The sequence below is a fragment of the Oncorhynchus mykiss genome, chromosome 12 (assembly GCF_013265735.2).
Source record: "Oncorhynchus mykiss isolate Arlee chromosome 12, USDA_OmykA_1.1, whole genome shotgun sequence".
NCBI lineage: Eukaryota > Metazoa > Chordata > Actinopteri > Salmoniformes > Salmonidae > Oncorhynchus > Oncorhynchus mykiss.
Window position 1 is genome coordinate 18,194,563 of NC_048576.1, and position 17,064 is coordinate 18,211,626.

Sequence of the window (17,064 nt, forward strand, 5' to 3'; positions counted from 1 at the left end):
CACAGAGAGAGAGAGAGGCAGAGACACACAGAGAGAGAGAGAGGCAGAGACACACAGAGAGAGAGAGAGAGAGAGAGGCAGAGACACACAGAGAGAGAGAGAGAGGCAGAGACACACAGAGAGAGAGAGAGGCAGAGACACAGAGAGAGAGAGAGGCAGAGACACACAGAGAGAGAGAGAGAGAGAGGCAGAGACACACAGAGAGAGAGAGAGGCAGAGACACAGAGCGAGAGAGGCAGAGACACAGAGCGAGAGAGGCAGAGACACAGAGCGAGAGAGGCAGAGACACAGAGCGAGAGAGGCAGAGACACAGAGCGAGAGAGAGAGGCAGAGACACAGAGCGAGAGAGAGAGGCAGAGACACAGAGCGAGAGAGAGAGGCAGAGACACACAGAGAGAGAGAGAGGCAGACACAGAGAGAGAGCGAGAGAGAGGCAGAGACACACACAGAGAGAGAGAGAGAGAGAGGCAGAGACACACACAGAGAGAGAGAGAGAGAGAGGCAGAGACACACACAGAGAGAGAGAGAGAGGCAGAGACACAGAGCGAGAGAGGCAGAGACACAGAGCGAGAGAGAGAGGCAGAGACACAGAGAGAGAGAGGGGCAGAGCGAGAGATAGAGAGAGGCAGAGAGAGAGAGAGAGAGGCAGAGACACAGAGAGGCAGAGACACACAGAGGGAGAGAGGCAGAGACACAGAGAGAGAGAGAGGCAGAGACACAGAGAGAGAGAGAGGCAGAGACACAGAGCGAGAGAGAGAGGCAGAGACACAGAGCGAGAGAGAGAGGCAGAGACACCGAGCGAGAGAGAGAGGCAGAGACACACAGAGAGAGGCAGAGACACACAGAGAGGCAGAGAGGCAGAGACACACAGAGAGAGAGAGAGGCAGAGACACAGAGAGAGAGAGAGAGGCAGAGACACACACAGAGAGAGAGAGGCAGAGACACACAGAGAGAGAGAGAGAGGCAGAGACACACAGAGAGAGAGAGAGGCAGAGACACAGAGCGAGAGAGAGACACAGAGCGAGAGAGAGACAGAGACACAGAGAGAGACAGAGAGAGAGGCAGAGACACAGAGGGAGAGAGAGAGAGAGGCAGACAGACAGACAGAGAGGGAGAGAGGCAGACAGAGACACAGAGAGAGAGGCAGACAGAGACACAGAGAGAGAGGCAGACAGAGACACACAGAGAGAGAGAGGCAGACAGAGACACACAGAGAGAGAGAGGCAGACAGAGAGAGAGAGGCAGACAGAGACACACACAGAGAGGCAGACAGAGACACACACAGAGAGGCAGACAGAGACACACAGAGAGAGAGGCAGACAGAGACACAGAGAGAGAGGCAGACAGAGACACACAGAGAGAGAGGCAGACAGAGACACACAGAGAGAGAGGCAGACAGAGACACACAGAGAGAGAGGCAGACAGAGACACACACAGAGAGAGAGAGGCAGACAGAGAGAGGCAGACAGAGAGAGAGAGGCAGACAGATGGACAGAGAGAGAGAGGCAGACAGAGACACACAGAGAGAGAGAGGCAGACAGAGAGAGGCAGACAGAGGCAGACAGAGAGAGAGGCAGACAGAGAGAGAGAGGCAGACAGAGAGAGAGAGGCAGACAGAGAGAGAGAGAGAGTGAGAGAGAAAGGCAGACAGACAGACAGAGAGAGAGAGGGAGACAGAGAGAGAGAGAGACACAGAGAGAGAGAGGCAGACGGAGAGAGAGAGGCAGCCAGAGAGAGAAAGGCAGACAGAGACACAGAGAGAGAGAGAGAGAGAGAGAGGCAGATGGAGACAAAGAGAGAGAGAGAGGCAGACGGAGACAAAGAGAGAGAGAGAGGCAGACGGAGACAAAGAGAGAGAGAGAGGCAAACAGAGAGAGAGAGAGAGACAGACAGATAAAGGCAGACAGAGACACAGACAGATAGAGGCAGACAGAGAGCGAGAGAGGGGCTCTCTGTGTTGATGTGTGTGTGGGTGCTCTGCTGTACCGTTTGTGGTGTGTGTGAGATTGAGTGAGTGAGTGTATGTGTGTTTTTCTCTGTGCCGTAGCTGCCTCTCTCTCGGCTGTGACTCTGGCTCTGTGCTGCTGCTGTGCGTTTCTCTCCCTGCCTGTCTCTGACACTATGATTTTCTGCAACCATTTAGGTGAATACAAGAAAGACGAACTCCTGGAGGCAGCTAGGTGAGTGCAAGCTTGAAATCTCCCCTCTCATCTTCCCTCAGTCTCTCGCTACCTCCTTTATTCTCTCTCCTTTCCCCCTCCGTCATTAGCAGACAGGTGTTGTGAAAGGGCTGTGCATGTGGTTTGGGAGTGCTGGTGCACGGTGCGGGTTGTTATGGTGAAGGGATGTGTGTATGACCAGACGGGATCATTAGAGGTTTAATAACAGAGGGCTGGAGAGATCCTCTGGCCCTCTGGCAGCATTGATTCAGAGGAGGGGTCATCATCTATATCCATGGCTGTTATGACTGATGAAACAACATTGCCGATAACGTGGTGGATATATTTTCCTGATGTGCCAGTGGGTTCCTAGTTTACACAGACATCCCGAAGAGGTTCGCCCTGGGAAGGAGGATTGATGCCCTGAGAGAGGAAGATGAGACATCCTCATCTATCTGCTGAGATATTCTCTGGTCTCCTGCTCCATATGCTCCTGTTCTGCTGCCTGCCATGCACACTGACTCCATCTGCCCTCTGGGAACTGCTGTCATGTCGACTACAAGCATGAGGGGATCTCTCTCTCTGTCTTTTCTTCCTACAAATGAAGGACACACATAGGCTTCCCCACAATGGCTGTTCCGGTTGCCCCACATAGACACAGTTTCCTCCCCAGAGTGGACTCCCCAGCATAATAAAAGGCTGTTACAGTTCAGACGAGTGCTGTGAGCCACCCAGCATTTCCTGTGGAGCAAGGCATGTCTGTCACATTCAGCTCATTATACTGAAGTGGCTGCCTTTGTGTTGGTTCTGGCCTGGAGTTGGCCCCTCGGCACCAGGCCCTACTAGACTACATGAAATCAGTGTTTGATGACTCAATCAGAATGCGCTCTGGGGGAATAAATGGAGGCAGAGATGAGAACTATAAAGACTATGACTGCATTATCTGGGAGAGCTGTTGGCTGGTTGAAACCATGATCAGAGGGGTTACCATGGAGGATAATATCATGTACCACGCGCTGTGTCCATAACAAGCCTATGTCCTGTATGGATCTCCTTCCATCCTGGGCTTTCAGCGCTACTAATGAAGACAAGGCCTGGTATTGATTATTCTACAGTAAGAAATAAGGCTCTTCTGAGATGTCAGTTATCATAGAGGGAAGGAAACACACACACTCTCTCACACAGGCGCCTCTCCCTAGCAGCTAGATTTAAACATGTGGCCTCCACTCTGTGCTAAACATGGGGATGCTATTGTGCATTTAAATGAAGGATCTCTTGTTTTTACTTGAGGCCAGTTGACCGTCGGAAGGAGAAGAGAAGTGGAGAAAGAGACATGCAGAAGAAAGCAAAGCCACTGGCTGTGAATGCATCTTCACTGAAGGGACTTTGGCAAAGCTTGGTCCAGGGAAAATGAGGGGGGGGGGGGGGGGGGGGACGGCCTTCAGTGACGGCATCTGGGTAAATCAGTGACTGGCCGGCTTCGCTGCCGTGATAGGGGCCTCCCATCACCGTGCCTCGGCACCAGTCACCAACTACAGGAGTTAGCAGACATCCCTAATAAATAAACTCCCTGAGCATGCCAACATTATGACTGGGCCTCCCGTCACCGTGCCTCGGCACCAGTCACCAACTACAGGAGTTAGCAGACATCCCTAATAAATAAACTCCCTGAGCATGCCAACATTATGACTGGGCCTCCTGTCACCGTGCCTCGGCACCAGTCACCAACTACAGGAGTTAGCAGACATCCCTAATAAATAAACTCACTGAGCATGCCAACATTATGACTGACATGCTCAGGGATCAGGCAGCAGGGCTACTGGTACCAGCCAAAGGGTGAAGAGACCCGAGGACAGAGGAGAATGAGGAGGACACAGCACAGCAGTAGTAAACTCCTTACTGGAGTTGGTTCTGTTGTCCGTCCATATTCAGGACTGTCTTTTACCCCGGGCCCTGGCTCTTTCTGTGGATCTATGGAAATACCATGCAGTCACACTGACACCTGGGAGGGGATAGCCCTTGGCTTCAGGGACCCTGGCAGGAGATGCTGAAGCTCCATATGGCTCCTGACCACCATGAACCATCACGCTGCATCAGACTAGAATAACACAGGAAGAACCTCCGCAGCAGGTAGAGTGGAGATGCTGACTCGGATATCCGGAGGCGTCTCTGAATCTCTCTACAGCCATGCATAGCCTTTGGCAAAGAATATATCTCTTTTGGCATAAGGAAAGAATGTACACTGCATCTGTCACGAATATTACCGAAGGTGGCTCCCGTTCTTGTTCGGGTGGCGTTCGGCGGTCGTCGTCGCCGGTCTACTAGCTGCCACCGATCCTTTGTTCCGTGTTCGTTTGGTTTTGTCTAATTAGTTTCACCTGTTCATTGTTTGGTTGTTAGGGTGGGGTTATTTAAGTTAGTTTAGTCCGCTTCTGTTTGTGCAGGCTTGTTCTTCTGTATTTGTGAGAGGTGTTAGTGTTTTGTTGGGTTTTCTCGCTGTCCTGCTATTTTACCTAAGGGTACTATTTTGTTTTTATAGTTATGCCTGTGTTGGATAATACTATTTTGTTCCTTTGATTTTGGACATTAAAGCGTGTTTTTTCCCACATCCTTTGCTCTCTGCGCCTGACTCCACACCCATTCACTCATTGAGCGTTACAGCATCAGTGTTTTTCACCGTTGTCTGTTATCTAACAATCTTTCTTGACCAGTGTAGTCAGAGTTACTGGCCTGGTTTAGACTGCAGACAAAATGCTTTTTAGGTCTCCGTTCTGTCCATTTTGAAACACTCCCTTGGGCAAAGCTTTCCACTTTCCTTGCCTATTCTTTTGTTATCCTTTTTTAGTTAAAGATACTGAAAAGGTATCTAAAGATACTACTACATTTCCCCTTCTCTTTCTCGCTCACTCGTTCGGATAGATCTATATCTTTTAGTTTTTTCTCTCCATGTTTTGTTCTGCTGCAGGAGTGGAAATGAAGAGAAGCTCATGGCCCTGCTCACTCCGTTAAACGTCAACTGCCATGCAAGTGACGGCCGCAAGGTAAGAGTTTGCTCAGTCAGCACACACAACTGTTACTCAAGCAATCTCCGCTTAAACTGTGATATTCAAACCAATTTGTATAGTGGAATGGACCATTGCTCCAATACAATCAAGTATATTTGGAATAGTCATTGACCTATACTTGACAATAAAAAAATATATATATATTTTTAACCTTCATTTAACAAGACAAGACAATTAAAAACACATTCTTATTTATAATAATGGTTAGCAAGAGGCAAAAGGCCTCCTGTGGGGACGGGGGATGGGCTTAAGAATAAAATGCAGAACAAAACGCACATCACGACAAAAGAGACAACATGGTTGCAGCACGAAAAAGTGCAGACTGTCAGCTTTAATTTGAGGGTATTTTCATCCATATCAGGTGAACCGCTTACAGGTGTTTTGTCCGTAGTACAATACTTTTGGAGCTCACTGTATGTACAGGGCATTCAGGAAGTATTCAGACCCCTTCCCTTTTGGAGCTCACTGTATGTACAGGGCATTCAGGAAGTATTCAGACCCCTTCCCTTTTGGAGCTCACTGTATGTACAGGGCATTCAGGAAGTATTCAGACCCCTTCCCTTTTGGAGCTCACTGTATGTACAGGGCATTCAGGAAGTATTCAGACCCCTTCCCTTTTGGAGCTCACTGTATGTACAGGGCATTCAGGAAGTATTCAGACCCCTTCCCTTTTGGAGCTCACTGTATGTACAGGGCATTCAGGAAGTATTCAGACCCCTTCCCTTTTTGCCACATTTTGTTACATTACAGCCTTATTCTATAATTCATTAAATGTTTTTTTTCTCATCAATCTACACACAATACCCCACAATGACAAAGCAAAAACAGGTTTTTAGAAATATTTGCAAATGTATTTAAAATTAAAAACAGAAATACCTTATTTACATAAGTATTCAGACTGTTTGCTATGAGACTTGAAATTTAGATCAGGTGCATCCTGTTTCCATTGATCATCCTTGAGATGTTTCTACAACTTGATTAGAGTCCACCTGTGGTAAATTCAATTGATTGGACATGATTTGAAAAGGCACACACCTGTCTATATAAGGTCCCACAGTTGACAGTGCATGTCAGAGCAAAAACCAAGCCATGAGGTCCAGAGCTCCTCTGTGGAGATGGTAGAACCTTCCAGAAGAACAATCATCTCTGCAGCACTCTACCAATCAGGCCTTTATGGTAGAGGGGCCAGATGGAAGCCACTCCTCAGTAAAAGTCACATGCCTGCTTGGAGTTTGCCAAAAGCCACCTAAAGGACTCCCAGACTGTGAGAAACAAGATTATCTGATCTGATGAAACCATGATTGAACTCTGTCCTGAATGCCAAGCGTCACGTCTGGAGGAAAACTGGCACCAACGGGGAAGCATTGTGGTGGAAGCATCATGTTGTGGGGATGTTATTCAGTGGCAGGGACTGGGAGACTAGTCAGGATCGAGGGAAAGATGAACTGAGCAAAGTGCAGAGATCCTTGATGAAAACCTGCTCCAGAGCTCTCAGGACCTTAGACTGGGGTGAAGGTTCACCTTCAAACAGGACAACGACCCTAAACACACAGCCAAGACAACGCAGGAGTGGCTTTGGGACAAGTCTCTAAATGTCCTTGAGTGGCCCAACCAGAGCCATCATCTCTGGAGAGACCAGAAAATAGCTGTGCAGCGACTCTCCCCATCCAACCTGACAGAACTTTAGAGCATCTGCAGAGAAGTATGAGAGAAACTCCCCAAATACAGTTTTGCCAAGTTTGTAGAGCCATACACAAGAAGACTTGAGGCTGTAATCGTTGCAAAAGGTGCTTCAACAAAGTACTGAGTAAAGGTTCTGAATACTTATGTAAATGGGATATTTCAGTGTTTTATTTTTTAATACATTTCTAAAATTTCTAAACGGTTTTTGCTTTGTCATTATGGGGTATTGTGTGTAGATTGATGAGGGGGAAAAAAAACAATTTAGTACGTTTTAGAATAAGACAGTAAGGTAGCAAAATGTGGAAAAAGTGAAGGGGTCTGAATATTTTCCGAATGCACTGTATATATAATGGTGTGTATTGACTATGGACAGTATATGAATAGAAAAGGTGTGTACAGCAGTAGTTATTTAAGATGAGCCTTGACTAGAATACATGACTAGATACTCATAGTGGATACCTGGCTACAGCTCCATGCTGTGATGTCCAGTATATTCAAACATTCCAGTTCTCCCAGAAAGTAAGCTTCCTGGGAATACTGTAGAATCATTTGTGTAGAGGGATTTATTTTGGGATCTGTGAAGGATTCCACAGTGAGATTCCAGTTCTTTGTATTCCCACATCACAGCAGTGTACTGTAGGTTGTAATTATGGCTATTGTGTGAGCAGTTAGCATTCAATGACTCCTGATTCTCATTCACCCCAGTCTGTGTTGCCACTGTTGTGGCGTAGTACCTCTGCATCCTGTCCCTGTCTGCTTCAGAAGGAATGCAATGACATTTTGATTTTAATTGATTTCTGTGAGGGTGTGATGATAATGATAATCGAGACACTGATGCATATTAAAATTCAAATGAAGCTTTCACAAAGTTTGTCTCCCTCTCAAGTCCCTCTTCTTTATGGCCTATTTTTCCTTTTAATTAAAGTGGCTCCGACTCTTCCTCCCTGGATAATTCTCTGCCTGACTGAGCGGTGCTGTTCCACTGGCGTGGCAGTGTTTATCGCTGGGCTGTGTTGGCCAGTGTCAGACCTCGGTGTTTATGAACAGAGGGAATGTCTTCTCTTTTACAGTCTCTCTGTGCTAATGAGATGCTGTGTGCCGGACAATACAGCATGTGGATACAGAGATGCTGTTCTAATGCCGATGAGAGGGTTGCTCCTACTAGTCACATTGCTTTGTGTTGTTGAGTCCTCAGACTCTGTCTGTTCAGTTAGTCCTTTGTGCTGGACTGGGATTCCTTGGTCACCTAAGGCCACCACTCTCTGTTTCCCTGCTACTATATAGCCCTTTAACCTCTAGCGTCGAGCAATCCCGTATCCGGGAGCGTAATCATAGCCTCAAGCTCATTACCATAACGCAACGTTTCCTATTCATGAAAATCGCAAATGAAATGAAATAAATATATTCAAACACAAGCTTAGCCTTTTGTTAACAACACTGTCATCTCAGATTTTCAAAATATGATTTTCAACCAAAGCTACACAAGCATTTGTGTAAGAGTATTGATAGCTAGCATAGCATTAAGCCTAGCATTCAGCAGGCAACATTTTCACAAAAACAAGAAAAGCATTCAAATAAAATAATTTACCTTTGAAGAACTTCGGATGTTTTCAATGACAAGACTCTTAGTTAGATAGCAAATGTAATTTTTTCAAAAAAGATTATTTGTGTAGACGAAATAGCTCCGTTTTGTTCATCACGTTTGACTAGGAAAAAGACCGGAATATGCAGTCACTTACAACGCCGAACTTTTTTCCAAATTAGCTGTTTAGAATCAATCCTCAAGGTGTTTTTCACATATCTATTCGATAATCTATCAGTGCTGGCAGTTGGCTTGTCATCAGAAGCAAACGGAAAAATACTGCAGCTGGAGATTACGCAATAATTGCGACGGAGGACACCAAGCGACCACCTGGTAGATGTAGTCTCTTATGGTCAATCTTCCAATGATATGCCTACAAATACGTCACAATGCTGCAGACACCTTGGGGAAAACGTGGAAAACGTAAGCTGACTCCTAGCTCCTTCACAGCCATATAAGGAGTCATTGCCATGAGGCGGTTTCAAAAAATGCGGCACTTCCTGATTGGATTTTTATCTGGGTTTTTTCTCCACAGAGGAGCTCTGGACCTCATGGCTTGGTTTTTGCTCTGACATGCACTGTCAACTTATATAGACAGGTATGTGCCTTTCCAAATCATGTCCAATCATTTGAATTTACCACAGGTGGACTCCAATCAAGTTGTCGAAACATCTCAAAGATAATCAATGGAAACAGGATGCACCTGAGCTCAATTTTGAGTCTCTTAACAAAAGGTCTGAATACGGGGGATCACGTGACCCTTGAACGAGATGGCCGCATGAACTAAGAACTCCGCTCAAGTAGTTTCCAATTCTTAATCTTACCTCCACTTCAAGTTTAAACTCCTTTACCTTTAGTCAAAAAGTAATGGTGGCTACAAAAGGCGACATTACTGATAACATTTTTACCCGGACTCTAGCATTAGCGGCAGAAAAAGCCTCCAAGAAGTAGCTAGCTTCAGAAAAAGCTAGCGCCATTAGCCAGGAGCAAGAGGACCCGTCCCCCCCGAGGCCCAACAAATGCTAACCTCGCACTCTGTCGACGACATCCTTTCTGAGCTGAGATCCCAATGTACAGAACTCAACATCAAATTAGATGGCATTAACTCTCAGCTCAGTGCGATAGAGGGCAAGGTTGACAACCCTGGAAAATGCTTTGCCTGACATCAACAATAAGATGTGCAGGCGCACCGCGTTGATGGTTTAGGCAGAGAGGCAAATCCTATCCATGGAAAACTTACTGACAGGCGCCATGGAAACAATGGTATATGCTAAAAAGAAAGTAGAGTATCTGGAAGAGAAAACAGAGGACCTGGAAAATGGGGGGCGAAGGAATAATTGTGTTCTATTAAATCTGGGCAAAAAAGAAGAGGGAAACATGCCACTGATCCGCTACCTGCAAGACAAACTTCCCGAGTGGCTCCACCTGTCCACCGACAGGCCCATAGAACTAGAGAGAGCTCACCGAGCACTGAGGCCCCCACCAGCAGCCAGACAACCACGCGCCCAATCACCATACGTTTCCTGAGATTCACCGACAAGGAACGAGTCCTACAGGCGGCGAAAATCAATACCATTACAGTGGGAAACGCCAAACTCCCTTTACACCAGGACCTGTCAGCTGGAATAATCCGAAAGCAGCGAGAGTTTGACGAGGTGAAGAACTACTTCATTGACCGAGGCATCTTTAGCGGATTCAAATACCCAAACGAGCTCAGGATTCTTCACCAAGGAGCCCTGTGACACTTCAAAACTCCCAAAGAGGAAAAACGTTTTTTGAAAGACAATCCTGGTCACTGAGAAATAGACGAATGACTAAAAGCGATTACTGTTATTACTAAAGAAGGTAAGACAACATATAGCCGCCATCCAAAGACCCACCCGCCCCGCTAAATGTCATTATAGCCGTCTAATCTATATTTATGTTCCTTTAGCTGAGAGGGATAGGCTCTATAGCCTAACCTAGGCCTACTAACGTTTCAGCCTACTTTTATTTCCCTTTTTTGTATTACTTTACAGCACCCTACTAGCTTGGAGGGACTGTAAGAAATACCTGGGCATCTCCTCCCAAATATGTTCTCACTCGCCTATAGTAGGCAACCCAGACTTGCCAAAAGCCCCGAGGGATGCCAACTTTAATCTTTGGCATACTCTAGGAATCAGGACCTTTTCAGACCTATTTCATCAGAAAACCACTACACTGAAATCCTTTCAAGAGCTCTGCAGTGAATTCAATGTGCCAAGATCCCATTTATTTTTATATCTTCAAATTAGACATGTCATTTCCTCATTTTCTTCCAAGAGGAGGTTTTGAACTCAGCTGAATGAAGTTGAAACCCTTCTTGCTACAGCACAATCCATTAAAGGCAAAATCTCCTATATCTATAGACCCCTTTCTGAGGAGGCGGCTCCTCCTTTACTCCTTTGAAAATAATCTGGGAAAAGGACCTTGGTCTGACTATCAGTGATGAGTTATGGGCGGAGGTTTGCGACAGGGTATACTGCTCCTCTACTAATGTAAAAATGAAAGAATCTAATTACACATTTTTGTACACATTTTATTACACTCCAATGAAACTCCATAGAATGAAAACATACATTTCTCCTAACTGTAAAAGATGTACCTCTGAAAGTGGAACCTATTTGCATGTATTTCGGAGCTGTAGAGAGATTTCCAGATTTTGGCTAATTCTATACATTCTGCTGCACAGAAAATACTAGATGTACAGTTTGATATGACCCCGTGTATCTATCTTCTTAATGCCCAGCAGGACTTTGTTCTTGATCCTAACAGAGAATATTTGTTTAGAACTATTACATACTTTGCTAAGAAATGTATTATTCTATTGTGGGCCTCTAATACTTCTCCTACATTAAAATGTGGATTGACCAGATTGTTGACTTTCTCCCTCTTGAAAAGCTCACTTATGACCTCCACAAGAGACAGCCCAAGTTTGATAGACTCTGGTGTCCACTATTCAACTATATTTCAAACTGGACAGAGTGAATGGGGTGCTTAGGGAAATGAGCAGATGCATTTTGTGTAAAGTGCTGTAAAAACTAATGATTTGCTCGTCATCTCAGCGATGGCTGGAAATAGCTAATAAGAACCTTGATAGTGCTGCTGCAAGTTTTTAGATATATTTGTATTTTTTCATAATTTTTCATTATGTTTATTACATTTTTATTGTTATTTTATTTGTATTTATTTTTAAGTCTGTCACATCTGTGAATGTGGAATGTGTTTTGTTGGTTGATTGAAAAACAAGAACTTAATAATAACTTTAAATTGAAATAAAAAAAAGGTCTGAATACTTATGTAAATAAGGTATTTCTATTTTCTATAAATTTGCAAACATTTCTATAAACCTGTTTTCGCTTTATCATGGGGTATTGTGTGTAGATTGGTGAGGAACATTTTTTGTTTAATCCATTTTAGAATAAGGCTGTAACGGAACAATGTGGAACACTGGCTTCTTAATTTACCTCAACAACCTGCTTCCAACCAGTCCATTCAAGGACCCTGGGAAAAGTGGGATGCGCCGAGGCTGAATGAACCGGTCCCGTCTCCAACCTCACCTTCTTTTCTGTGTCATCATGACCATCGTGGCTTTTCATAACCCTCATGACCATCGTGGCTTTTCATAACCCTCATGACCATCAGGGCTTTTCATAACCATCATGACCATCAGGGCTTTTCATAACCGTCATGACCATCGTGGCTTTTCATAACTGTCATGAACATCAGGGCTTTTCATAACCGTCATGAACATCAGGGCTTTTCATAACCCTCATGACCATCAGGGCTTTTTATAACCATCATGACCATCAGGGCTTTTCATAACCGTCATGACCATCGTGGCTTTTCATAACCGTCATGAACATCAGGGCTTTTCATAACCGTCATGAACATCGTGGCTTTTCATAACCCTCATGAACAATGTGGTTTTTCATAACCGTCATGAACATCGTGGTTTTTCATAACCGTCATGAACATCGTGGCTTTTCATAACCGTCATGAACATCAGGGCTTTTCATAACCGTCATGAACATCAGGGCTTTTCATGACCGTCATGACCATCAGGGCTTTTCATAACCGTCATGACCATCGTGGCTTTTCATAACCATCATGAACATCAGGGCTTTTCATAACCCTCATGACCATCGTGGCTTTTCATAACCGTCATGAACATCAGGGCTTTTCATAACCGTCATGACCATCAGGGCTTTTAATAACCGTCATGAACATCAGGGCTTTTAATAACCGTCATGAACATCAGGGCTTTTCATAACCGTCATGAACATCAGGGATTTTCATAACCCTCATGCCCATCGTGGCTTTTCATAACCCTCATGACCATCGTGGCTTTTCATAACCGTCATGAACATCAGGGATTTTCATAACCCTCATGCCCATCGTGGCTTTTCATAACCCTCATGACCATCGTGGCTTTTCATAACCGTCATGAACATCAGGGCTTTTCATAACCGTCATGAACATCAGGGCTTTTCATAACCGTCATGAACATCAGGGCTTTTCATAACCGTCATGAACATCAGGGCTTGTAATATTTTTTACTTTTTTTATTAAAAAAACATTACTTAACCATTATTTAACTAGGCAAATCAGTTAAGAACAAATTCTTATTTACAATGACTGCCAAACCCGGACGACGCTGGGCCACTTGTGAGTCCCATAGGGCGGCACACAATCACGGCCGGATGTGATACAGCCTGGATTCGAACCCGGGACTCTAGTGACGCCTCTTGCACTGAGATGCAGTGCCTTAGACCGCTGCCTCACTTGGGAGCCCATAACCATCAGAGACCTCATTTATAAACCATTTGTACCTACAAAATAGACCCCAAAACATGCGTGCGTCATTCTTCACGCAAAAGTTGATGTGAAAATGGCGTGAAAATGTGCTCAACTTCTCACAAACTTTAGACCATACGTACACAGTTTCTAGTAGGTGAAATATTGCATTGCAAGAAGGCAAGTAGATTAGTATTTTGGGCAAATGGGGTATATGATGGACACGTTTATTCATAACAATAAACAGGTTAATAACAAGATGCAATTATTTGCCGTTAGTGAGAAACTAAATAGATTTTTTCTCTTATCTTTGCATTTAAAAAAATAATTAAAATAGGCTTTTATTTCCTAGGATATTATTTAGTTAATTTTCATGATCTCTGCATAATACATTCCTCACCTTTTCTGTAATGGTTTCGTACTCCCGAGGTAGCATAGGCCTACAACAAGTATACCATTAGTCCCCGCTCTCATTTAATTGGACCCATTTCACAGTCGTAAATAGATAAGCTATTTCAAGTATTTTGCTCTATACCTTCCGATCTGGAGCGCAGTTTATTACCGGGGGAACAGACGGTTGGAGGTGACTTCTGTAACTTACGTCTGAATACTGCATTTTCAATTTTTTGGGGGTAGACTATTGCATTTATACAGAATCCATCTGTTCTATAACCATTGCAGAATAAATTATTCACCTTTTCTGGCCGTGATTGGTTCATATTCCCTAAGTAGCCATAGCCTACAACAAATTACCATATGCATCACCTCATTTAATTGGGCTTATTAGATAGAACAAAATACTTGAAATAGCCTATGAATAAGATAGGGAGCGTGGTTTATAACATACAGTAGAATTTAACAGGTGAACCGACTTTTGATCTTTTGCCTTGAAGTGTGTATGGCTACCACGGTAACTAGACAATATTTTAGAATTCGGGCAGTGCAGCGTATAGGTTTGAGGAAAAGTGAATGCAAAACATTAGGCCCTTTTTTAAATTCCAACTATCGGTTTACAGGTCCACATCAATTTGCAAATGTTGTTCTTTCATAATCTTTTTGTGTCAGATAGCATAGGCCTACAGCAAATGTCACTGCAAAAGTGACATTTTACAAAGACATTTAATCAAGTCTGCTGTTTCCTTTAGAACTGCCTTGGCCTAGCTTCAGGATGGGGCTGATTTGTAACAGGGAACATGCATATATATGTATGGCGTGTGCCAAGTAAAAAAAAAAATATATATATATATTTTTGTACGTGCGGAAATGGCGCAGGTGGATATTTAGTGTGTAATTTATGCAACGGTTAGAAATGATGCCCCGGGGCTTGTCATAACCATCACACCCTCTGCATTCTGGGGCTGCCTTCGAAGTGACATCCTCCTCCGCCTATTGTACCGCAGGGGGAAGGATAGAGGGAGCGTCTAGAAGAAATGCTTTGGTTAAGTGGGCTTTAGAATTTAGATGGATGGATGAATCACTGAATGAGGATCTCTGCATGTCTCTGCGTGACACCAGCTGGACTACGCAGGCACACAGGCTCTTGTTACTGATTCAGTCAGTTAATCAACTGGTTTACGCTGTCCTATGAAATATATTTGTCAGATTGTCATTTCTCTGATGGCACTTATGCTTCATCCGTTACCCTAGCGGGGGATGCAGCCTAGCGGGGGATGCAGCCTAGCGGGTCATGCAGCCTAGCGCGTCATGCAGCCTAGCGGGGCATGCAGCCTAGCGAGTCATGCAGCCTAGCGGGTCATGCAGCCTAGCGGGTCATGCAGCCTAGCGAGGCACGCAGCCTAGCGGGTCACGCAGCCTAGCGGGTCACGCTGCCTAGCGGGTCACGTAGCCTAGCGGGTCACGTAGCCTAGCGGGTCACGTAGCCTAGCGGGTCACGCAGCTTAGCGGGTCACGCAGCCTAGCGGGTCACGCAGCCTAGCGGGTCACGCAGCCTAGCGGGTCACGCAGCCTAGCGGGTCACGCAGCCTAGCGGGGCACGCAGCCTAGCGGGGCACGCAGCCTAGCGGGTCACGCAGCCTAGCGGGGCACGCAGCCTAGCGGGGGCACGCAGCCTAGCGGGTCACGCAGCCTAGCGAGGGCGGCAGGTAAAGCGGTTAGAGCTTTGGGCCAGTAACCAAAAGGTTGCTAGTTTGAATCCTCGAGCCGACTAGGGGGAGCGCTCCCGGGTTGCCATCAATAATGGCTGAACCCATGCCATGACCCCACTCTCCGGGGGTGTCTCAGGGGGAGTGGGATATGCAAAAAACACATTTCCATTTCACCACACATTGTACAGGTTACACATGTGTACATGTGTGAAACAGGACAAATATAAGCACCCCCTATTTGACCTATAATAGTCATAATTAGCTGGTGACTGCCTGGGTAATTAAGGGTCATTCATTGGTGTAGAGAATCCCTCCACTTCTCTTTTACCATTTGTTATTGTTGCATTATCGAGACAGAACCTGCAAGTAGGCATTTCGTTGGACGATGTATACCATGCGGAGCCCTTACATACAACTAATTATTTTTTAATTAGCTCTAACCAGTGGGGAGGACACTGTCTGGTGTTACACCCCTCCACCTAAGTGTATGCATTTATAATAGGAATTGTGGCTTTATGTTGATAGCTGTTTTCCCTTGTGAATTGAAAGTGCAGCCGATGTTCAAATGCATGATGATCAGCAGGAATGTCACCAGTTTTACCTTGTAGATTGGAATGTCACCAGTTTTACCTTGTAGATTGGAATGTCACCAGTTTTACCTTGTAGATTGGAATGTCACCAGTTTTACCTTGTAGATTGGAATGTCACCAGTTTTACCGTGTAGATTGGAATGTCACCAGTTTTACCGTGTAGATTGGAATGTCACCAGTTTTACCTTGTAGATTGGAATGTCACCAGTTTTACTGTGTAGATTGGAATGTCACCAGTTTTACCGTGTAGATTGGAATGTCACCAGTTTTACCGTGTAGATTGGAATGTCACCAGTTTTACCGTGTAGATTGGAATGTCACCAGTTTTACCGTGTAGATTGGAATGTCACCAGTTTTACCTTGTAGATTGGAATGTCACCAGTTTTACCTTGTAGATTGGAATGTCACCAGTTTTACCGTGTAGATTGCAATGTCACCAGTTTTACTGTGTAGATTGGAATGTCACCAGTTTTACCTTGTAGATTGGAATGTCACCAGTTTTACCCTGTAGATTGGAATGTCACCAGTTTTACCTTGTAGATTGGAATGTCACCAGTTTTACCTTGTAGATTGGAATGTCACCAGTTTTACCGTGTAGATTGGAATGTCACCAGTTTTACCGTGTAGATTGGAATGTCACCAGTTTTACCGTGTAGATTGGAATGTCACCAGTTTTACCGTGTAGATTGGAATGTCACCAGTTTTACCGTGTAGATTGGAATGTCACCAGTTTTACCTTGTAGATTGGAATGTCACCAGTTTTACCGTGTAGATTGGAATGTCACCAGTTTTACCGTGTAGATTGGAATGTCACCAGTTTTACCGTGTAGATTGGAATGTCACCAGTTTTACCGTGTAGATTGGAATGTCACCGGTTTTACCGTGTAGATTGGAATGTCACCGGTTTTACTGTCATATTTGACAACCACCATCAATACCTGTGGAGGGAGTAAGAATACAAAACCACCAGCCGAGGATCAATACTTCTGCCCGTAATTCACATCAAAGCTGAAAGGTGTGTGTGGACACGTTTTACAATACTTGTAAGTACCAGAAGACCTCACA

At 44.9% G+C, this 17,064-nt stretch overlaps 1 protein-coding gene across 4 annotated transcripts in view; it reads left to right on the forward strand.

The window, feature by feature from the left end:
• Positions 1–17,064, forward strand: part of tnksa (tankyrase, TRF1-interacting ankyrin-related ADP-ribose polymerase a) — a 154,332-nt gene that overhangs the window by 92,580 nt on the left and 44,688 nt on the right. For all 4 annotated transcript variants that reach the window (XM_021622898.2, XM_021622899.2, XM_021622901.2 and 1 more), the window contains 2 exons: positions 2,144–2,180; positions 5,125–5,200. In XM_021622898.2, coding sequence (XP_021478573.2) covers positions 2,144–2,180; positions 5,125–5,200 — 113 coding nt within the window. The remainder of the gene's footprint in view (positions 1–2,143; positions 2,181–5,124; positions 5,201–17,064) is intronic.